Source organism: Carcharodon carcharias, chromosome 11, assembly GCF_017639515.1.
Source record: "Carcharodon carcharias isolate sCarCar2 chromosome 11, sCarCar2.pri, whole genome shotgun sequence".
Taxonomy (NCBI): Eukaryota; Metazoa; Chordata; class Chondrichthyes; order Lamniformes; family Lamnidae; genus Carcharodon; species Carcharodon carcharias.
Genome location: NC_054477.1, coordinates 35,415,091 through 35,438,758, shown reverse-complemented (window position 1 = coordinate 35,438,758; position 23,668 = coordinate 35,415,091). Strand labels below are relative to the sequence as shown.

At 42.4% G+C, this 23,668-nt stretch overlaps 1 protein-coding gene across 2 annotated transcripts in view; it reads left to right on the top strand.

Moving 5' to 3' along the window:
* cog6 (component of oligomeric golgi complex 6) overlaps positions 1–23,668 on the top strand; it is a 135,792-nt gene that overhangs the window by 76,285 nt on the left and 35,839 nt on the right. For both annotated transcript variants that reach the window (XM_041198511.1, XM_041198510.1), the window contains 4 exons: positions 4,558–4,669; positions 4,762–4,844; positions 6,207–6,277; positions 9,565–9,658. In XM_041198511.1, the coding sequence (XP_041054445.1) occupies positions 4,558–4,669; positions 4,762–4,844; positions 6,207–6,277; positions 9,565–9,658 (360 nt within the window). The remainder of the gene's footprint in view (positions 1–4,557; positions 4,670–4,761; positions 4,845–6,206; positions 6,278–9,564; positions 9,659–23,668) is intronic.

The following is a 23,668-nucleotide window of genomic DNA, read 5'->3' as shown; positions in this document are numbered from 1 at the left end:
TTACATGCCTTAATTATCTCTGGATTTATTCTCTGTCCTACAGTATAGCTACTGTTAGGGGTCCTATAGACCACTCCCACCAGTGTCCTCTTCCCCTTGTTATTTCTTACCTCCGCCCATATGGATTCTACATCTTCCGATCCAAGATCATTTCTTGCTATCGTACTTATCCCATCACGTACTAACAAAGCTAACCCACCACCCTTCCTGATTGTCCTTTCGAAAAGTCACATACTCCTGAATATTTAATTCCCAGTAACCATGTCCCCATAATGGTTATAAGATCATACCCATTAACATTTATTTGTGCTGTTAATTCATTTATTTTGTTCCAAGTACTATGTGCATTTAAGAAAAGAGCTGTTAATTTTGACTTTTTGTCATTTTTCTCCCTTTGACCCTATTTGCTGCTTTTTTTTAATGTTTGTACATTCTGTCCCTTCCTGTCACAATCTGGGTATCAGTACCTAAATAGCTACCCTCCAATGCTGCAATATCCTTTTGCTTTGTAAGCCTATATACCCCCTTTCCAGAACCCTCCCCCCTCCATATTTTGGAGATTCTAAATTAAAATCATAGACTTGAGCTGATTGTCTTAATTTGTTCATTAGATTCTCAGGAAAGTATATTTATGTTTTTTGAAGCTATCATGTATGTACATGAATGCCTATATTTTTAAAACTATGATGCAGAGTTGTGTATTCGCGTGCCTTATGAAGCAATTGTATATTTAGCTGTACAACCATCGATATTTTATAAAGTCATTGTATGTTTAGCAGCACAAATTTTAAGGAACAACATACTCTCATATATAATTTAAAAAACCAATATATTCTGCAGGAGGAATATTTCACCGTATTTGCGTTTGGGCTGGGGGACAGTTAACCTGATTTAGGCCTTAGTTCTGGAGTCAGTTGGGTTCCTGTATCATAGAGGGGTCTAGGGCAATCTAGTGGCTTTGGCTATGGTCTATGTTCCCCATGGTTAGTTGATGGATTGCTGTACGAATAAGGTAGCTTTCACTTTTTTTGGTGAGATTCTACCTTGTTCTCTTAGCTTTGGAGAAAAAACTATGCAGGAATAACAAAAATGAAAGCTGAAGACCCCCTCATGATTCTGTGGCTAAATGCACATATACCGTGGAGAAAAAAACGTAAGTTTAACCTTTGGACCACTGGAGAAGTCTGCAATCATATCTCACTTTATGGGGAAAAAGTTGCCTTGATTCTCACTGCTGCCCATTATTCAATGTCCCCTGCTGAAAAATGTACTTGAGGGCATTGGTCAAGGAAAAAAATCAAGCTTGGTTGTTAAGCTGCACAGTCTAATCAGAATTAAGTGAGGTACTTGGGGTGAGGATGGAGGGGAGAGGCTGTAGCCACCTGTCAAGGAGAAAATAGGGTGCGAAAAAAAGAATGGAAATGAGTAAAGGTATTCCTTTAATTAAACTCGAGTTTGCTGTTTTGTAATGTTCTTTTATTGGTCAAGTAGCTGCATTTTGTTTAGGGAGAAAGTTTGAGGATGTGCTGATCGTTGCTGCCACCTTTTGGATTATTTGCAGTACTACCTTGTTACAAAGTTATGTGTGGAATTTTAGAAAATGCAGAGAGCCATTCAAAAGTCCATTGACTCCTGGGTGACTGGAAAATCCTGCCATAGGGAGGGGCTGTAAACTTCCATCCTATAAAGCTATTGGGTATTTACTACTACATCATTGACTTGTTCTTGCCTATACTGATCCTGCATTACAACAGTGACTGCATTTCAAAAGTAATTCATGGGCTGTGAAGGTCTTCAGGACATCTAATGTCATGAAAGGCATGTTAGAAATGATTTTTTTTCCCATTCATACTGCAGACTGAAATGATAAATGCAATTACAGACATAATATCCAACTTCCATTCATTTCTCATCCATGGTGCTTTCTCTGAAAAGAGGATTCTCTAACTCTGCTACTCCTACGGGGTTCTCTCCCAGTGACCTCAGAAAAGCTGATGGAAAGCTGTTATTCCTCACGCGGGGAACGTCGAGATGCCTAGAGCTGATGACCTCTGTGTTCATTTGCTTGTGAGAACCTAGCTGCAGACCCTTGCACCTCAGCTGTTGTCAGAGTAGTCTGGTCCAGCTGACTTGCTGGCACCATGGGGGGTATTGGTTGAGGAGGTGGCAAAAGAATGGAAGCAGAAAGTAATGCTTTCATTGCACCATTGTCACTCTTATAGGGCTGAGTCTCATCTCTTCCACTGATCTGCAAGTCAGCAGACTTTAGAAGATAAATAGTTCCTTGAAAACCCCTACCAATTCATTCCATCAATCTGTCCAAGGTATACAACTGTCTCTCTAAGATGGAGCCCAGACTAGAGTAGGCTATTCTGTTCTGAATCTATTCTGCTCCTCTCACCCATTCTAATCTCTCTCTCGCTGAACTTACTGCACTCCATTCTCTCAGGTCCAACCCTGACATCGTCATCAAACCCGCTGACAAGGGTGGTGCTGTTGTCTGGCGCACTGACCTCTACCTCGCGGAGGCTGAGCGTCAACTCGCAGACACTTCCTCCTACCTCTCCCTGGACCATGACCCCACCACTGAACATCAAGCCATTGTTTCCAGGACTGTCACTAACCTCATCTCCTCTGGGGATCTTCCTCCCACAGCTTCCAACCTGATAGTCGCCCAACCTCGGACAGCCCGCTTCTACCTCCTACCCAAAATCCACAAACAGAACTGTCCCGGTAGACGGATTGTGTCAGCTTGCTCCTGCCCCACAGAACTCATTTCTCGTTATCTTGACTCCCTTCTCTCTCCCCTTGTCCAGTCCCTTCCCACCTACATCTGTGATTCCTCTGACACCTTACGTCACATCAACAATTTCCAGTTCCCTGGCCCCAACCGCTTCCTCTTCACCATGGACGTCCAATCCCTCTACACCTCCATCCCCCACCAGGATGGTCTGAGGGCCCTTAGCTTCTTCCTCGAACAGAGGCCCGAACAATCCCCATCCACCACTACTCTCCTCCGTCTGGCTGAACTTGTTCTCACACTGAACAATTTCTCCTTCAACTCCTCTCACTTCCTCCAAATAAAAGGTGTGGCTATGGGTACCCGCATGGGCCCCAGCTATGCCTGTCTCTTTATGGGGTATGTGGAACATTCCTTGTTGCAGTCCTACTCCGGCCCCCTTCCACAACTCTTTCTCCGGTACATCGATGATTACTTTGGTGCTGCTTCGTGCTCTCGTCGGGACTTGGAAAAACTTATTAATTTTGCTTCCAATCTCCACCCCTCCATCATTTTCACGTGGTCCATCTCTGACACTTCCCTTCCCTTCCTTGACCTCTCTATCTCAATCTCTGGTGATAGACTGTCCACCAATATCCATTACAAGCCTACCGACTCCCACAGCTACCTTGACTACAGCTCCTCACACCCTGCTTCCTGTAAGGACTCCATCCCATTCTCTCAGTTCCTTCGGCTCCGTCGCATCTGTTCTGCTGATGCTACCTTCAAAAACAGTTCCTCTGACATGTCCTCCTTCTTCCTTAACCAAGGTTTTCCACCCACGGTCGTTGACAGGGCCGTCAACTGTGTCCGGCCCATCTCCTGCGCATCCGCCCTCACGCCTTCTCCTCCCTCCCGATAATATCACCAACTTCGACACCTATGTGTTCTTTTGTTCTGTTGTCTGTGACATCTTTTGATGATCTGCTTCTATCACTGCTTGTTTGTCCCTACAACCACACCACCCCCCTCCACTTCTCCCCCCACCTTAAACCAATTTATATTTCACCCATTCCTTGGATTCACCTAGTTCTGTCGAAAGGTCATGAGGACTCGAAACGTCAACTCTTTTCTTCTCCACCGATGCTGCCAGACCTGCTGAGTTTTTCCAGGTAATTCTGTTTTTATTCTGTTCTGAAGCTGTTTGAGCTTCCACCAACTCTGCAAAAGCTGGTGAACACAGCCTTTATCACCAGTTTATTAGTTAGAATGTTCATGTTTATTGATGTAATAGTGAAGCTGATTATTTTTCCTTTTGTACAGCTAAACTTTAAAAACATTCATTTAAATAAATGGTGATTTCATAAATAGCAGAGCTTCTGGAACACAATATGGAAGCAGGCATCAGCTCGTGTAACGCAGTAATGTTGTTTGCAATTTGAATAGGAGATAACTGCTACTTATACATCTGCTAGTCAAGTGAATACCAACCCCATCATTATCAATTCAGTTTTGTCCAATACCTCAGCTATGGTGGATACACTGTTAATCAAGTTTAAAGCAATTCATTAGGACTCAAAACACCAACTCTGTTTCTCGCTCCACAGATGCTGTCAGATCTGCTGAATTTTTCCAGCATTTTCAGTTTTTTTTCCAGATCTCCAGCATATGCAGTATTTTGCTTTTACATTAAAGCAATTCATGCCTGATATGATCAAATTCTTTGCATTAGTATGGTGTTTTGAGTTTGTCCAGTAAGCTAAAGGCTGCAAGTTAAGCTGCAAACTTGAGGAGTAGAAAGTCATATCTTCTGATCTTGTTGTTTTTTTTCATTACAGCCAAAGATTAGAAATCCGAGCTGAGGTAGCAAATGCTTTTTTATCCAAGTTTCAACTAAATGCTGATGAACTGAATGTCCTCAGAGGTCCAAGAGAGGGTCCGATCACAGAGGTAATCCACAGGTCCTCAGCTTCCTATTATGTAGAAGAAGGACTGTATTGCATTTATAAAATTGTGTCCTATAATCTTTCTTATGGTTTTAGGACTTCTTCAAAGCACTTGGAAAAGTTAAATTAATTCACAATGATGTCAAGATTCTGTTACGAACAAACCAGCAAACTGCAGGGTAAGGAGTATTTTTAACTGCCCCTCTATGAAGTGTTCTAATTTCCAACTGCTGTAACTGTTTTTTTAGTAAATATAGGTTGAGTTGAGGAAGCAAAGGAAATAGTGGTAGACTATTACAACTTTGGTGCCATTGTTCAAATGTAATCTTGGATATAGGCTTTTGAACAGAGTATTTGGAAAAGAAATAGAGCACGTGGACAAAGAATGGAAGAACTGAGTGAAACGGTATGAAGCTGGGTAACAGCAGTCTGACGCGAGTTGAAATAAGATTCTAAGTCTGAACTGAAACAGGAATGAAATGCTATCGATTTCCTGTGTGGTGACGATTAGCAGGAAATTCCAGGGCCCAGGATGCCCATGAGAAAGCAAATTCAGAGCATAAAGCTGGAAGAGGATTAGTGGTGATGAGGCTGAGAGGGAAAGCATTCCTAGAGCTGGAAGCGGGGATAGAATTTTGGGTTGAGGCTAAGGGAACAGAACACAGGTAATAATGATGCGGTTATCTAGGATATCATCACTACTCTTTTGAAAAAAAAAAATTGGCATCTGAGCCTCCTGCCTAAGCCTGGCCTCACTGGTTAAGCTTATGCCTTGTTTCTCATTTCACAAGTTAACAATCAGTAAAATAAGGTCATTTAGAGCAACCTCACAGCCAAGCCTGATCCTGTTTCTGGCTTTAATGTCCAGGGGTTACTGCATTGAGATCAGAAATCTTGACCAATTTTTCATTTCTTAACATAGTATGTTAAGGCTATTACTAAAATAAGTTTATTCATCACACACTGATAACTGAACCCTGAAACAACCTATTCCATATCACCTACTTACTCACCGGATAAGTTCACTGCTTCATGCCATAGAAAATTGTAATAAAATTTCTAACAAACTTGTCAAACAATCACTGTACTTGAATTTTCAGTAACTTTGTCCAAAGCAAAGATAATTAAAGCAGTTTGAATAATAAATAACAAGAAACTTGACATTTCCAAAGATTTATTTTTGGAATTTACCAAGATTTAAATTCTATCAGCATTTAGCCCATCTGTACTTAGATGTGTCAATCAGAAAATTTCTGATTGCTTGAAGTTTTCGTACAGGTTCCTTGAAGATTGCTTTGAAATATATATATATATATATATATATATATATACATACATATAGCTTGCTGGTTAATCAGGCAGAATATACCTTGCTTGCCAAACCTGATCATTTTACAAAGCTATGAACATGTCACATGTAAATATAGCACTTTGTCATGCAATATCATATTGTTGTGGCTGGTCTGTGTGATCACAAAAATAAGTACACAATAACAGTAAGTGCTTCAGAATAATAAGTTACATTCTCTGTTGTTTTAAAGTTTGGAAATCATGGAACAGATGGCACTCCTCCAAGAAACATCATATGAAAAACTTTACAGATGGGCACAAGGTACGTCACCAGTCTAATGTAACGAACTGCCAAAGTTCTGATTGAATTAAGCAGAATGCATCCATCAAGTGTACAGAAGTCTAGCATTAAGGATTCTCAGTAATGTTTGGCAAGAAAATTAATTGGAAACTGCTATACATAAGTGATTCATAATGAATAATTTTGAATTATTTCTGAAATGAGAGGCAGTTTGCTGTGCTTATCTTATTGTTATGTTGTAGTTACAACTTTACCATTGTCAAAGCATTTCAGCTGCTTATCCTTTGCACTGAGGTCTCGTGATTTTGGCTGCTGGTCTCAGCAATCAGCAAGGCTGTATTTGACCAAATGTGGCATCAAGGAGCCCTACCAAAACTGGAGTCAATGGGAAACAAAGTGAAAACTCTCCACTAGTTGGGGTCATACATAGCACAAAGGAAGATTGTTGTCATTGTTGGAGGTCAGTCATCTCAGCTCCAGGACATCACTGCAGGAGTTCCTTAGCGTAGTGTCCTCGGCCCAACCATCTTCAGCTGCTTCATCAATGACCTTCCTTCCATCATAAGGTCAGAAGTGGGGATGTTCGCTGATGATTGCATAATGCTCAGCACCATTTGTGACTCCTCAGATACTGAAACAATCCATATCAAAATGCAGCAAGACCTGGACAACACCCAGGCTTGGACTGATAAGTGGCAAGTAACATTTGGCCCAGACAAGTGCCAGGCAATGACCATCTCCAACAAGAGAGAATCCAACCATCTTGATGTTCAGTGGCATTACCATCACCTGAATCCCCTACTATCAATATCCTGGGGGTTATCATTGACCAGAAACTGAACTGGACTAGCCAGATAAATACTGTGGCTACAAGCACAGGTCAGAGGCTAGGAATCCTGTGACAAGTAACTCATCTCCTGACTCTCCACTTTCTACAAGGCACAAGTCAGGAGTATGATGGAATATTTCCCATTTGCCTGGATGAGTGCAGCTCCCACAACACTGAAGAAGCTTAACACCATCCAGGACAATACAGCCCATTTGATTGGCACCACATCCACAAACATTCACTCCCTCCGCCACTGACGCACAGTAGCAGCAGTGTGTACCATCTACAAGATGTACTGCAGGAATTCACCAAGGCTGCTTCGACAGCACCTCCCAAACCCACAACCACTACCATCTAGAAGGACAAGGGCAGCAGATAGATGGAAATACCACCACCTGGAAGTTCCCCTCCAAGTCACTCACCATCCTGACTTGGAAATATATTGCCGTTCCTTCACTGTTGCTAGGTCAAACCTTGGAACTCCCTTCCTAACAGCACTGTGGATGTACCTACATCACATGGACTGCAGCAGTTCAAGAAGGCAGCTCACCACCACCTTCTCAAGGGCAACCAGGGATGGGCAATAAATGCTGGCTCAGCCAGCAAAGCTCACATCCCATGAATGAATATTAAAAAAAACTGAGCTCAACGATCAAATTCTTTGAGTGGAAGTGCATCAGCTACCTTGGTGACTCTCAATGTCTGTAACTTGTGAACATGTATTCATTGTGAGGTGAGTTTGCCTGAGGCTAGCTGTGCATATTTACATTTTTAATAAAACAAACTTTATGAAGCTGCCACACTGGCCCCACTACAAAACAGTTTAGTTGTAGCGTTACTTTGTTGAGTCCAATTCGTGGAACAGAAATTCTGCAATGTGTGTTGCCAGTCAGGGGTTGGATCTTGATGGGCCTTATGTGTTCCCTGACTTACAATTTAAATTTGCCCCTCCTTTCTTGGAAATGGTGACTCCTGCTTGGGGTATGGCTTCATGCATGGCAACAGCACCCCGCATACACCACAGATGTAGTTCTCCTCATCACAGTCAGATCAGTGAATGTTGTTATGTTCAAGTAGTTCTGATTCTGGCATTCTCAATTATATACAAAAGCAAGGTCTCTGGGTAGTGATCCGGAACAAGATATGTGCTAACTGTAATCCCTTCACTCGCCCAAGTGAAGTCAAGCATAGACCCAGCTGCCACCCCAATTGAAAATAACTAATTCAGTACCAGTGTAAAGCTAAAGCTGGATCTTTTCTTATTTGCATGGCTTAGTAGCACAAGAGTTACTATTGAGTCCTGAGAAGAGCTACAGACTTCTGAATTTAATTAGAATCAGGTTCTTGGTTCCCCTTGAAATGGGAATTATTCTTATGCTGTTGAATGTATGGAGTGCAATGCTGTTTTCAATTTTGGACTTCTGAAAAGATCCCTGGATAAATTAAGCTCTTTGACATTATCAATTGGATAACAAATGCAAAAATGATGCATCCGGTGCTCAGAAAATGAAGGCAAATAACATTGTTGAAGGTAGACTATTAACCATTCATCTCTACTTCTAAAAGTGCACATTTTCTCCATTTAGACAGTCAAGCTCTTGGCTTGATAATTCCATGCAATCAGTGTTGAAGAAAGGGAGCTGGCTGGACATGCTGACAGAAGAGAACACCTAGCCCCACTCATCATTAGTAATTTCAATGTTCTACAAAGCCTCACTCTTCCCATGATAAGTTAGGTTGCAGAGGATACAACCTATTTTTGAATGAATCACTACAGGACAAATAATTCAGATCAGTGAACTGTTGAAAATCATCCTCTGCATCAGAAAGATATGACCATCCTGTCTGTCACATTTTGTGATCACATACCATTAGAAGGGATTAGGCCAGATTTTCAGGTTCATTCTGGGACAAAAATAGCTGGAGAAGCTCCATCAAGATATTCTTTATTCTTTCAACACATTTGACAAGAACACCTCAGTGGTTTATTAGGTAAATTTTCTGCGCAGAATGAAACTGAGCAATATAAACCAGGAAGGTCCCATGTTTCATCCCTGGTCTGTGCTGAGTAGCTGATCTCAGCTAGAACAACTCCAACTTGCACAGGAGACCAGAACTAGAGCCTTAAATATCAGATAGCCACTGATAAATCTAGTAGGGCATTCAGGGGAAAGTTCATTACCTGGAAAGTGGTTAAAATCTGGAACTCACTGCCACAAGGATCAGGTGAGTCAAATAATATAGATAGATTTAAGTAGAAGCTGGATAAACATGAGGGATAAAGGAATATAAAAATACATTATTGGGGTTAGGTAGGGTGGGAGGAGGCTTGCGAAAGCATTATCAGCGGCATGGACCTGTTGGGCTGAACGGCCTGCTTCTGTGCTGTAAATACCAAGTGACACTGTAAATATTAAGAAGTAAAATGCAAGCAATAAAACTATGGAAAGATCTTATCTTTTTATTTTCTTCTTTGCAGCTGAATGTAGAACCCTGACTCAGGAATCTTGTGATATTTCTCCAGCACAAGCTCAAGCTATGGAGGCTCTGCAAGACAGGCTTGTGCTCTACAAGTTAGTACTGCTTTATGTAATCATCCCTAATTTAAATTCACTATGTTACTCTTAACTAAAGCTTTTGAATTGTAGAACAATTATGCAATTATTGCCTGAATCCCTTACCTTAAACTCAATCTTTTGGCTTCTTCTGTGGCAAATGCACTGTCAGGGCTGGATTTCCCTCACCCGCTTGCCGCCAGGATCGCCCGGTCCCTCCGCGAATCAGTGGGCTTCTGGTTGGGGCGCCGCCTCGCCCTCGGTGGGTCCCGCCAGCAATGGGGCCAGAAAATCCCGGCCTAAGACTCACACTTTGTTTTGAGCCACACAGTTTAACAAAGTCCTTGCTTTTGATCTAAGCATGAGCTTAGACAGCGTATTTGTTTCTCCCGCCCCCTCAACTCATTTCTTTCCCACCCTCTTTTTTTCTCTTAAATCCACCATTTTCTTCTGCATATCCAAAATTTTGGTGTGAACTGTTGTAGAGGACTCCTTAAGCATTTTTAAAATATGGACTTGTGAATCAAGAATTATGTAATGGAGAGATACATGTTAAGCCTCTAGCTTGAGCCTTCATGTATAAAGATGGCTTTATATTCGAAGGAAAGATTATATTTAAGGAAGATGAAAGTCCTTTCTTGAGTTTAAAGCTGGAACATTTTTGTCTGTCTAGTGCTCTTTTCAGAGAAGCCGCTGACCTTTGTAACGATAAAAGTGTCAATTTATGTGAAATACATTTTACAGCCTCTGAGGGTTCATGTTAGTCTTGGCTAGTGTCTCTGTTTTGGGTGAGGCAGACGGAGAGAAATGACATTTTGAAGCAAATGATTATAACAACCAATTTCTAAGAAAAATACAAATTATGAATGTTATTTTCTTGCAGATAAGTATAAGATGTAACTGGGAAGATATGCTTATGTTAAAAGTGGTAAGCCATAAATTGTGGTTAACCCTGCAAAAAGGAAAATAAATTTTATTTTACATCCTTGCTGAGGGCATTTAGTTCAACTACTTCAACTCTGTAGTCCCATCTTCATCCATGTCACATAAAGGTTACATGTAATGATGTTGAATTTATTCTCCCTGATCGTGTACTGTGTGCCGCTTGTGAATTGGGATCAGGCTTCAGATGATCAGGAGCATACAATCATACTAACCCTAGCAACCCTTCAAGGAGAATGGCTATCTTTGTGTAGCATATAAATAATGAAAGACAGAAATAGATTCCCTAGTCCATCCAAACTGTCCCATAAACCAGTATTGGAGTGTCATCCATTTTTATCCTTCTTGTCCAATTTGCAAGTATAATATCTTTTATAGTCAGTTGGCAGGAGTTGGAATTAATTGCTGAAGGTCATTCTTTATTTAAGAGATTCATAAACTTGTACTAAGTTAACTGAACTCAGCAGGGACATAAAAGTGTGCCACAATTGGCCTCAGTTCCTTTTATCTATGGAACAATAGAACCAGAACCTGGTTCCTATTACCCAGGACCCTATGAACAGGGGTTGTCCTCAGCTCTGATGCCCTCCAGGATTAGATATTCTGACAACGCTCTATTAGGGCTCACACAGTGTGCAGGTATATATTTTTTATTCATTCATGGTATGTGGGCGTCACTGGCTAGACCAGCACTTATCGCCCATCCCTAATTGCCCTTGAGAAGGTGGTGGTGAGCTGCTTTCTTGAACCGCTGTAGTCTCCGTGGCGTAGATACACCCACAGTGCTGTTAGGAAGTGAGTTCCAGGATTTTGTAGTGGTTATTATAATGGACAAGCAAACCAGAAGTAGAGAACTGAAATCCCACCATAGAAAATTGTGAAATTTAATTCAGTAAATATGGTAATATGTGACGATCATCAAAGGAAACAATCATGAAAGCTATCGGATTGTCGTAAAAAAAACTTGACTAGATCACTAATGATCCGCAGGAAAGGAATCATACCTTTCCACCCAGCCTGATGCACATGTGAACTCAGCCTTACTGACAGGATTGACTTTTCAAATTAAAAGGCACTTGGAACCATTTATAGCTAAGCTTTCACAAATATTAAAAATATAAGAACATAAGAAATAGGAGCAGGAGTAGATCATTCGGCCCCTCAAGCCTGCCCTGCCATTCAATAAAATCATGGCTGATCTGCCCCAGGCTCAACTCCTCTTTCGTGCCAACTCCTCATAACCCTCAACTTCCCAATATTTCAAAAATCTATCTACCTCCTCTTTAAATACTTCCAGTGATATAGCCTCCACAACTCTCTGGAGTAGAGAATTCCAAACATTCTTTAAGCTCTGGGAGAAGAAATTCCTTTGCATCTCCATTTTAAATGAGTGTCCCCTTACTCTGTAACTATGTCCCCTAGTTCGAGATTCCCCCACTAGTGGAAACATCTTTTCAACATCTGCCCTGTCAAGCCCCCTCAGAATCTTGGACTTTTCAGTAAGATCACTCCTCATTCTTCTAAACTCTAATGAATAAAGGCCTCACCTATTCAGCCATTCTTGATAAGTCAACCCTTCATCCCAGGAATCAGCCTAGTGAATATTTTTGAACTGCCTCCACTGCCAGTACATCCTTTCTTAAATACATGGACCAAAACTGTACACAATACGCCAGGTGTGGCCTCACCAACAGTTGTAACAAGACTTCCCCATTTTTAAACTCCAACCCCCTAGCCATACAGGCCAGAATTCCATTTGCCTTCTTAATTACTTGCTGCACCTGTATGCTAACACTTTGTGTTTCATGCACAAGAACACCCAGATCCCTCTGTGCTGCACTTTATTGCAGTCTCTCTCCATTTAGATAATAATCTGCCTTTTGATTTTTCCTATCAAAGTGCATGACCTCACGCTTTCCTACATGACACGCCATCTGCCAAGTTTTTGCCCATTCGCTCAACCTGTCTGTATCCCCTTGCAGATTCATTATGTCCTCATCACAACATGCCCTCCCACCTATTTTTTATCGTAAGCAAATATGTATACATTACACTCTGTCCCCTCCTCCAAGTCATTAATATAGATAGTAAATAATTGAGGCCCTAGGACTGATCCTTGTGGCACTCCACTAGTTATGTCTTTCTGACCTGAAAAAGACCCATTAATCCCGACTCTCTGTTTTCTGTGTGTTAACCAATCTCAATCCATGTTAATACATTACCCCAATACTGTGAGCTCTTATCTTGTGCAATGACCTTTTATGTGGCACCTTATTGAATGCCTTCTGGAAATCCAAGTACACTACACCTACCTGTTCCCCTTTTATCAACTCTGCTTGTTATATCCTCAAAGAACTCTAGAAAATTTGTCAAACATGATTTCTCTTTCACAAAACCATGTTGACTCTGTTTGATTATGTTAAGCTTTCTAAATGTCCTGCTATTTCTTCCTTAATAATGGACTCTAGCATTTTCCGAACAACAGACTGGCCTATAGTTTCCTGCTTTTTGTTTCCCTCCCTTCTTGATCAGGGGTGTCACAATAGTGGTTTTCCAATCCGCTAGGATCCTCTCGGAATCCAGTGAGTCCTGGAATATTTCGACCAATGCCTCCGCTATCTCTGCAGCCACTTCCTTTAAAACCTTTGGATGCAGGCCATCAGGTCCTGGCGACTTGTCTGCCTTTAGTTCCATTAGTTTGTAAAACACTTTGTCCGTCATGATAGAGACTGTTACAAGATCTTTCCTCCCATTAGTTCCTTGCTTATCTGATATCATTGGAATGTTTAAAGTGTCCTCCACTGTGAAGATCGATGCAAAATATTGATTTAAATTATCTGCCGTTTCCCTGTTCCCCGTTATCAATTCTCCAGTGCATCCTCCAAAGGTCCCACATTCAGTTTAGCTATTCCCTTTTTATATACCCTTTGAAGCTCTCGCTGTTTGTTTTTATTTTTCTTGTGAGTTTACTTTCATGATCAGTTTTCTCCCTCTGTATTAGCTTTTTAGTCATCCACTGCTAGTTCCTAAAAATTCCCAATCCTCTGGCCTACCACTAGTTTTCGCTGCTTTGAGTGCCTTAGTTTTTGATTGGATACTCTCCTTGACTGCCTTTGTTAACCACGGGTAGTTTATCCTTCTCATCGAGTCCTTCTTTTTGACCGGGATAAATTTTTGCTGAGCGTTATGAAATATCTGCTTAAGTGTCTGCCACTGCTCATTCATTGACCTTCCCGTTAGTCTATTTTCCCAGCCTGCTTTAGACAATTCTTTCTTCATACCTCTGTAATTTCCCTTAATTAAATTGAGGACACTGGTTTGAGATCCGAGTTGCTCACCCTCAAACTGAATTTGAAATTCTACTATGTTGTGATCACTACCCCCGAGAGGATCCTTAACGATGAGATCTCTTATTAATCCTACCTCGTTACACTTTACTAGATCTAAAATAGGCTGTTCTCTGGTAGGTTTTGCAACGTATTGCTGTAAGAAACAAGCCCTGATGTACTCTACAAATTCATCTTCAATGTTACCCCTGCCAATCTGATTTGTCCATTCAATATGCAGATTAAAACTACCCATGACAATTGTAGCACCCTTCTTACACGCCTCCATTATTTCCTGATTTATATTTTGTCCTACAGTGTGGCAACTCTTCAGGGGCCTATAGATGACTCCCACCTGTGACTTCTTCCCCTTGCTATTCCTTATTTCCACCCAAACTGATTCCACATCACAATCTATTGCACCTATATTACTACTCACCATCGCACTGATACCTTCCTTTATTAAGAAAACTATCCCACTTCCTTTTCCTTTTTGCCTATTTTTCCTGAACGTTGAATACCTGTGAATATTGAGTTCCCAGTCTGGGTCACCCTGCAGCCACATCTCTGCAATAGCTATTAAGTCATATACATTTTTTTCTATTTGTACCATCAACTCATCTGTCTTTTTTACAAATGCTGTGTGCATTCAGATAGAACCTTACGCTTTGACTTTTTACCATTATTACTCATTCTGGTTCTAATGTCTGCAGCACTCTTCTGCTTATATTTTCTTCCCCTTCCTGTCACACTTTGATTATCGTTCGCCTCTTCACTACCCTGCATCTCTGCTCTTGTGTTTCTTTTTGGTTTTTTAAACTTCCCTTCAATTGAACCCTCCCCCCTTCCAATTAGTTTAAAGTCCTATCTACAACCCTAGTTATACAATTCGCCAGGACACAGGTGCGAGCATGGTTCGAATGAAGCCCGTCCTAACGGAACAGCTCTCTCCTTCCCCAGTACTGGTACCAATGACCGATGAATCAGAACCCATTTCTCCTACACAAGTCGTTGAGCCACGCATTTACCTCTCTAGTCTTATTTACCCTATGCCAATTTTCAGGTGGCTCAGGTAGTAATCTGGAGATTATTACCTTTGTGGTCTACTTTTTAATTTAGCCCTGAGTTGCTCGTAGTCCCTCAGCAGAACCTCTTTCCTAATTCTACCTATGCATTTAGTACCTACATAGACCACGACAACTAGATCCTTCCCCTCCCACTCCAATTTTCTCTCCAGCCCAGAAGAAATGTCCTTAACCTTGGCACCAGGTAGGCAACACAGCCTTTCGGAACTCTCTGTCTTTGCTGCAGAGAACAGTATCTATCCCCCTAACTATGCTATCCCCTATTACTACCATATTTCTCTTTTCTCCCCCCACTTGAATCGCGCTCTGTACCATGCTGCTATAGTCAGTTCGCTCATCCTCCATACAGACTGTGCCCTCGTCCACACCAGGAGCAAGAACCTCGGTACCTATTGGGCAAGGGCACTGGCTGAGGCTCCTCCTAAGCTAAATTCTGGATCCCCATACCTGCCTCACTTGCGGTCACACCCACCTGTCCCTGACCACGGACCAAATTTGATGACATTAATCTAAGGGGCGAGACTGCCTCCTGAAACACAGTATCCAGGTAACTCTCCCCCTTCCTGATGTGTCACAGTGTCCGCAGCTCGGACTTCAGCTCATCAACTCTGAGCCAAAGTTCCTTGAGCAGCCAACACTTGCTCGAAACGTTAATTGTGTTCCTCTCCCCAGATGCTGCCAGACCTGCTGTGTTTTTCCAGGTATTTTTATTTTTGTTTTGGATTTCCAGCATCCGCAGTTTTTTGCTTTTATCATAGAATTATGTGTTATGGAAGTTGGTCCAGTTTTAGCATTATCAACAAAATTTGTGAATTGTCACATCCTTCATTATTTTTGTACCCAAGTCAGTGTGGTTAAATGTTCTACAAATTAAGTGAAATTTGCTGTGTTGACTTTCTGCCACTGTTTAATGTTTACTTCGAATAAACCTCATTTGTAGTTTCCAGCCTGAGCCATATCTGGAACTAGCATTTGGGTGTGGGGATAAGTGAGGTACTTAGCATGGAATGTGGATTGTAGCCAGGGCTGTTACACTATTAAGCGAATTCTGAGAGACTCATGCCTCTATACACCTCCACACCAGGTAGTAATTCTGGTAAAATAAATCCCACGAGATGAGATGCAGTACAGATGGTAGTAGCACTGAGAATGATTTGGGCTAATTCATTGAGTATCACATAAGAAAAAAATGTGTCCTGATCTTAATCTGATATCATGTTTAATGTCTTCATATCTGTATACTGAATGAGCCAAGTGACTAAATTAGTTAAAGACTAAGGCCGGAATTTTCCAGCTCCTAACACCAATCCCGCCAATTCGAACAGAGATTTCAATGGCTCGCCGGCCCCGCCATGGGGGAGCCCAACATGGGGGTTCTGGAAAATTCCGTCCTAAAACTCAGCATGGTTATAGGTGATTCTTGTAAGTATTAGCCAGTTATTCCTGGAGGAAAATTAATATTCTATTTGCTTGTTTCTACTAAAGAGCATGTTTGAAGTAGCTCTTAAAGGGGTTTGCATCAAGATCTGAATTAATATGCATAGACAGAAATCATGTGCATTATGCAGGATAGAGAAGCACTTGGTTCTCTTTACTGCTGACAGCATTCACTGTAAAAGTGGACTTCTTGATAGGGCTATGAGTACATAAGTGCACTGCAGCATAAACTAATAGAATATAGATCTCCTTTGTCTAAATGTGACCTTTATCACTCCTTGGGTAGAATTTAATAAGAGGAATGTGTGACCCAACAACAGAACTGGGAGTGGCGCCACTTCCACTTATGTGTTGGGAGCCAGTGCACACGGCAATTACATGCCCTGGATGTTGTCTCCTGGCCAGCCACCCCCTCTGGTGCTGCCTGCTGCTGGCCTTCCAGCATCTGCTGTTGGCTGGCAAAGCCCTCTTTTGTCACATCCTCTACCCCTGCCCCCAAGGTTGTAAGAACCAAGTGAGTGTCAGATCCATAGTAAATCCAAAACAAAAACAGAATTACCTGGAAAAACTCAGCAGATCTGGCAGCATCGGCGGAGAAGAAAAGAGTTGACGTTTCGAGTCCTCATGACCCTTCGACAGAACTTGAGTTCGAGTCCAAGAAAGAGTTGAAATATAAGCTGGTTTAAGGTGTGTGTGTGGGGGGCAGAGAGATAGAGAGAGAGGGAGGTGGAGGGGGGGGGTGTGGTTGTAGGGACAAACAAGCAGTGATAGAAGCAGATCATCAAAAGATGTCAACGACAATAGTACAATAGAACACATAGGTGTTAAAGTTAAAGTTGGTGATATTATCTAAACGAATGTGCTAATTAAGAATGGATGGTAGGGCACTCAAGGTATAGCTCTAGTGGGGTTTTTTTTTATAATGGAAATAGGTGGGGAAAGGAAAATCTTTATAATTTATTGGAAAAAAACGGAAGGGGGAAACAGAAAGGGGGTGGGGATGGGGGAGGGAGCTCACGACCTAAAGTTGTTGAATTCAATGTTCAGTCCGAAATATAGTAAATCCATCAAGTTAACTGCTTGAAGAAGGCAGGCAATGATATGAGCACCTCTGCCCATGGCTTTTATCCATACAGCCACAACCAAAAATTCCTCCTCCACCCCCTCCATCCCACCACAGTGACCTCCTGCCAACTTAATCATAAATTTTGGGCAATGGCCAGTGACAGAACAAGAATCACGATCCACCTGGAACCCATCACGATCCATCCTCTGTCACCTTCAAGCTTGAGCCCAAGACATTCCAAAGTTCACTTTGTGCCTTCCCTCTGTATGTCACCCTCACACCTCCACCATCACCCTTACCCTGTGACAGTGGACATGCCATCTCCCCCTTGATCCTGCCCCTTCACCATTGACATTCCTCCTCTGATGCTAGACCTGACCCCCACCCCATCAACCTTGATATGTACTTATAATCCCTTGCCTTGCCCTCTGAGACCTTCACTTATCCCCTCCCCAAAATAAGCATACAGTATCTTCTCTATATCTGCGCTGTATTTAATGTGTGACTGTCTAAAACCGGCTATCACAGAAGGAGGCCATTTGGTCCATCATGTCTGTGCTGGCTCTTTGAAATAGCTATCCAATTAGTTTAATGCTCTTGCTCTTTCCCCACAGCCCTGTATATTTTCTTTTTGAAATTTATTATTGAATTTGCTTCCATCACCTTCCTCATCTCTCTTCTAGTTCTTTGTCCATTACCTTAAATCCTTGTCCTCTGGTTACTGACTCCCCTGTCAGTTGAAACAATTTCTCCCAAAGTTTTCTATCAAAACCCCCACCATTTTGAATGCCTTTATTGAATTTACACTTAACATTCTCTGCTTTAAGGAGAACAACCCTAACTTATCTATTCTCTGAAGTCCCTCATCCCCAGTAACATTCCAACAATTGCCTTCTGCATCTCCCCTAAGTCTTTGGAATCCTTCCTAAAGCTGCCTTGAATTGGATACAACACTTCAGCTGAGACTTAACGAATGACTTATGAATTAAGCATAATTTCCTTACTCTAACCTCTGTTTATAAAGCCAGGAATTGCATATGACTTTTTAACAGCCTTACCATGTTGTCCTACACCTTCAAAGATTGGTGCATGTATAGCTGAAGGTGTCTTTCTCTCTTCCTGCACCTCATTTAAATTTGTACCATTTAATTTATATTGCCACTCCTCTTTCCTCAAAATGTATAACTTCACATTTCTTTACTTAGAATTTCATCTGCCATGTGTAAATATTTATAAGCGGTGGTCCTGGATAACACTTAAGTCTGAAAAACAACCATTCACCACCACTGTCTGCTTTCTGTCCCTTAGCCAATTTTCTTTCCACAGTGCCATTGACTGTTCAATCCCATGGGCTTCAATTTTGCTAATAACTTTTGCGACATTTTTAAATTTTAACTTGTTCTTCTGCAGTAGTCATCAAAAACTAGAACTATTCGAAGAAAAGCTGATTGGTTGATTGTGACCAAAAATCACTATGTAGATCATGAAATTTTCACTGTTAAATAAATGTCACTATATTGGTGAATTTAAAATTATAGCAGTAACTGTAAGGGCAAAATTTAATAATAAATTTAATAAGAAGAGCGTCGCTCCTGACAAGGGCGCCACTTCCGCTTGAATGTCGGGAGCTACGATGCACGCAATCACAGTACAAATTTTAAGTGTGCATGGCAGAGACATTCCCACGTTCAATCACGTGATGGGGGATCATTCTCGGTAGTCTGTCTCCTCATCTGCTGCTGATGTCGGGGTCGTAACAATTTGTAGTAGTCATATAAGAAAAATGAAGGAATATTGAGTGTACTTTGGTGGCACAGTGCTGAGACACTGTTATGGTAAGCACATGTATATAGATATCACAATATATTTTGTTTACTTGACTATTGTGTGCATTATGTGCATTTGTTGGGATGTCCTCCTCCAGAATGAATTAAGGAGACTGACGGACATCTCATCTGTGTAGGTAACAATGTGGCAGCGTGCTGGAGATTAGTCTTTATTGTATGGTAATGAGTGTGGCGTAATTTGTATTCCCAAGGTTGCACATGCAGTATCTGCTAGCCTCCCCATGTACGACTTGCCAAGCAGATTGGCCAACGTCACTGGTAAGCATGAGAAGTGATGTGCTGCTCATGCAATCATGGCCTTAACAATGTAGGCAAGGAGCAGAAAGGAGGCTTCATTGAATTGAGTGCCAGTGCAAAGCCAGTACTCTCGGGGGAGTAATCTTTTTTCATCCCATGTTAAAACGGTCCATCCCCTTTGGTCTTCTAAGGGGTAGAAGATATGTATTGTGAGATAGTTCCAGGTGGAAGCTGGCGGAGATGGGCGCACAATCAGAACAAGCAAAGCTTTGCAGGCGAGAAAATGATGGGCAGATAGATGTACCACTTGTGGACAAAACAATTGAAGATGAGGTTGTCCCTGATAGCCCTGTCAATCTCTGCCTGGCCCTGGCATCTGGGCAGGCTACTGCGAGATCTCTGCCATCCTCCTTATATTCCTCCCTGCCGTCCTCATCTGAAGTGGCAATCAGCTCCCCATGTCCTCGATCAGCAATTCTCCTTCCCTTTGCAATGCCACGTTATGTAAGCCACAGCAGACGATGACAATCCAGATACCCTCTGTGGATTGTATTGTAAAGCTCTACCAGACCGGTGAAAGCATCAGGAACACATTTTGAACAATCCTATGGTGTGCTCTATGATTAGCGTTGTTGAGCAGTGTGCAACGTTGTAATGTCCCTCTGCAGGTCTTTGGGAATAACACACTCCAACCCTGCACTTGGGTAGTGCCCTCAAATAGCTGTGGCAGCTGGGAGTTCCTTAAGTTGTATGCGTATGAGAGCTCCCTGGGAAACGAGCACTCATCTGCATAATTCTGTTCCAGTGGTCACAGCCAACTTAAATGTTCCAATTTGCAAATACAGCTGGCTGTTCCCAGGGAGCTCTAATGGCCACATGTGTGCAGTCCATTACATCCTGTAGCTGTGGGAGCAGCGTGCTGGCCCCGAAGCCAACTGCTCCAGTGGCTAGGCTATCATTTGGCCTCGTTGGCCTTTCTGAACAAGGCATTTGTCACCTCACGTATGCACCTATGTGTTGCAGCCTGGAAAATGCCACATGTTCCCCTATGAAGCCCTGAAATAAGCTGCTGGTGTAGAATTTTAGAGCCGCAGTTACCTTGAGGGCAACTGGCATGGAGTTACCTCCAAAGCCATGAGGCTCAATGGCAACTAGGGATGGGCAATAAATGCTGGCCTAGCTAGTAAAGCCCACATCCTGTGAATTAATTTTAAAAAATGCATGTTTTAAAAATTGCATTCAATTGTGCCGTTAATGGGCTTAATTGCCCGCTTAATTGTCGGAAAGCACGTTTTCGACTCCCGTGCGTGCCTGCCGAGTGAAATATCACACGAGTGCACAATGGGCTGCAGGTCTTGTTGTAGGGACACGCACAGGTTAGTAACCGCCTCATGAAAGCCTTAGCCATCTCCGACATTGCCTCTCAGAGAAAGGGGCAGAGTTTTACATTCCGCGGGTGGGTGCGCACCCAACCCAATCGGGCATAAAATAGCATGAGATGACGTCAGGTGAGCGTCCTGATGTCATCGTGCACTCGTGTGATATTTCACTCGGCAGGCACGCGTGGGAGTCGAAAACGTGCTTTCCGACAATTAAGCGGGCAATTAAGCCCATTAACGGCACAATTGAATGCAATTTTTCATGGCCCATCCAATCATACAGTTGGCACAAGGGTGAATCAGCCAGGCGGCCTTTATAATTTTTATGAAACCTCATCCAAGGGTGGAATGAAATAAAAAGAAATATCTGGGGACAGCATTTTTATAAGGTATGTTTTCAGGTGCTTGATTTTGATTATTTATGCTTTCTTTATGCTTTATTTTATTATTTTCAGATCTGCAGCTCACTGAGGCAGCTGTCTGCCTTCCGAGAGCTCTCTCATAGCGCTCACCCGCACCTGTGGTGACATCGTCGCCCGCCTTCTTCCCACCCCCACCCCGGGAGCACTGAGCTTCTCGGCATGTGTTTCACGTTGGCTGGCCGTTTATTGGCCAGCCAGCCTGAAATCTCTGATAGCAAAAAGATTGTACCCATTGCTCATCCATAAAGCGAACTGTGTAAAGAAAGCAGGCAATGATATGAGCACCTCATGTTGATGTGACTTTCATTCCTTGTGCAGCTGCAGTTGACCAGTGGGAATTGACCTTCCCATGGGTCACACCCAGAACTTCTCCCATCCCTCCTTCCACAACAGCCTGATCTCCTGTGCGATAAAAGTTACCTAACAGCACCTGATCTCCAGCAAGGTAGCAGTTTTTTAGCAACCATGTCAATGAACACCAACACTGTGACTTTTCAGCTGGAGCCCATCCAACTCCACCCTCCCTCTGTCACCCTCGAGGTTCCTCCCATCTCCCTTGACCATCCCAACATTACCCTGCCCTTCCCCCAATCATCCTGGAGCATCCAACCATCATCCTTCACCTGCCTTCACTTTCCTTTGACTCTCCCTCATAGACCATTGACTTGCTCCCCCTGACTGCTGACCTGCCCTTTGTGGTGCAGCTGCCTCCGTTGGACACACAGGACGAGGCCATTGCAACTATGGACCCCGCCCTATAGGCCAGAGCCTGGCTCCCGTCCGACACCTCTTCTCTCCCAACCCCTTGCTGGGGTTGCATGTGCTGAACACTTGCTGATGCACATCAGTACCTTGCTGTGCTGCTGCTTGAGGATCCGAGCAAGACCCACCCTCTTGCCAGCCCAACTGCTGCACCGTTTGAGGATCTGAACAGAACACTCTCCACCTCTGTTTCATCCTTTCCGCTACCTTCCCCTGATAATGTCCCCTGTGCTGCTGGGTTAGACAAAGACAAAACCTCACCTCAGATCCGAAGATTGAACAACCTCACTTGGTACGTGCCATCTTTAAACTATCAGGAAACAGGGGACACGAGTTTCCTGTGCCTCACTGACTCAATCTTGAAGGTAGGATTGAATTTGGTGTAATTTCCCAATTAATGGTATGCAAATGAATGGTAAATAGGTTCCTGCCACTGGGCAACATGTTAGCTGCTCCGCTGCTGACACACTGCCCACTTATCTCACAAACTCAACCAGATGTCAGGGAACCAAAATTTTGGCTCCTGCCTAATTTCGCCCTCCCACGCCCCACTTTCCCCACTCTTGCGAGCCCCAGTTTAAATACCAGTTTAAAGACCTGATTGGAAAAAAGTAATTTTGTGAAAAAGATCTGGCAGTATTGGGTTGCATGAAATTTGCAATAATGTTCTCATATATTTAATCATTTTGGTGGTTTGCTGGTATTAAATTTTGCTAATGAGGTATATAATAATCAATAATCAATTACTGATAGAACCATTGTATCCATGTAAAAAATTGATAACTTATTTTTGTCATAAACTGCCAGTATTTAATATGAATGTAGAGTTAAACTGTAAATATTTAGATTTAACAAAAATATTTGTGTAAATTTCTGCCTGTCTTTTGTTTGTGGTGTTGGAGAGCAAAGAGTTCTCAAATTTCTTTCCAGCTTTCTCAAGTTTCTGATCTGAATTATTTCCCCACTATTAAAAGTAAATTCTCTATCTTCCTGTCTGTAAACTCACCAAACAAGAGGTTGTGTAGATTTTGTTATCCCAGAAGCTAGCAACAAAGTGATAGATGAAAGTGGCAGGGGTTGATTGATTCACGAGGCTTCCTGCTCTCCCATTAAAGGAACATCTTGCTACAGCTTGACGTCTCCCTCTGATCGCTTGGTTAAGATTCTGAATTCATTGGCAGGGGTGTGGGTATGTGTTAATTTGTAGGTATGAAGTCATATCCTATAGCTGCTTAAAATCAACAAGTGAGAGTCTTTATGGGTAACTCCAATGAGGGACCTTAGCCTAAAAACAAAAAAACTGCGGATGCTGGAAATCCAAAACAAAAACAGAATTACCTGGAAAAACTCAGCAGGTCTGGCAGCATCGGCGGAGAAGAAAAGAGTTGACGTTTCGAGTCCTCATGACCCTTCGACAGAACTTGAGTTCGAGTCCAAGAAAGAGTTGAAATATAAGCTGGTTTAAGGTGTGTGTGTGGGGGGCGGAGAGATAGAGAGGTGGAGGGTGGGGATGTGGTTGTAGGGA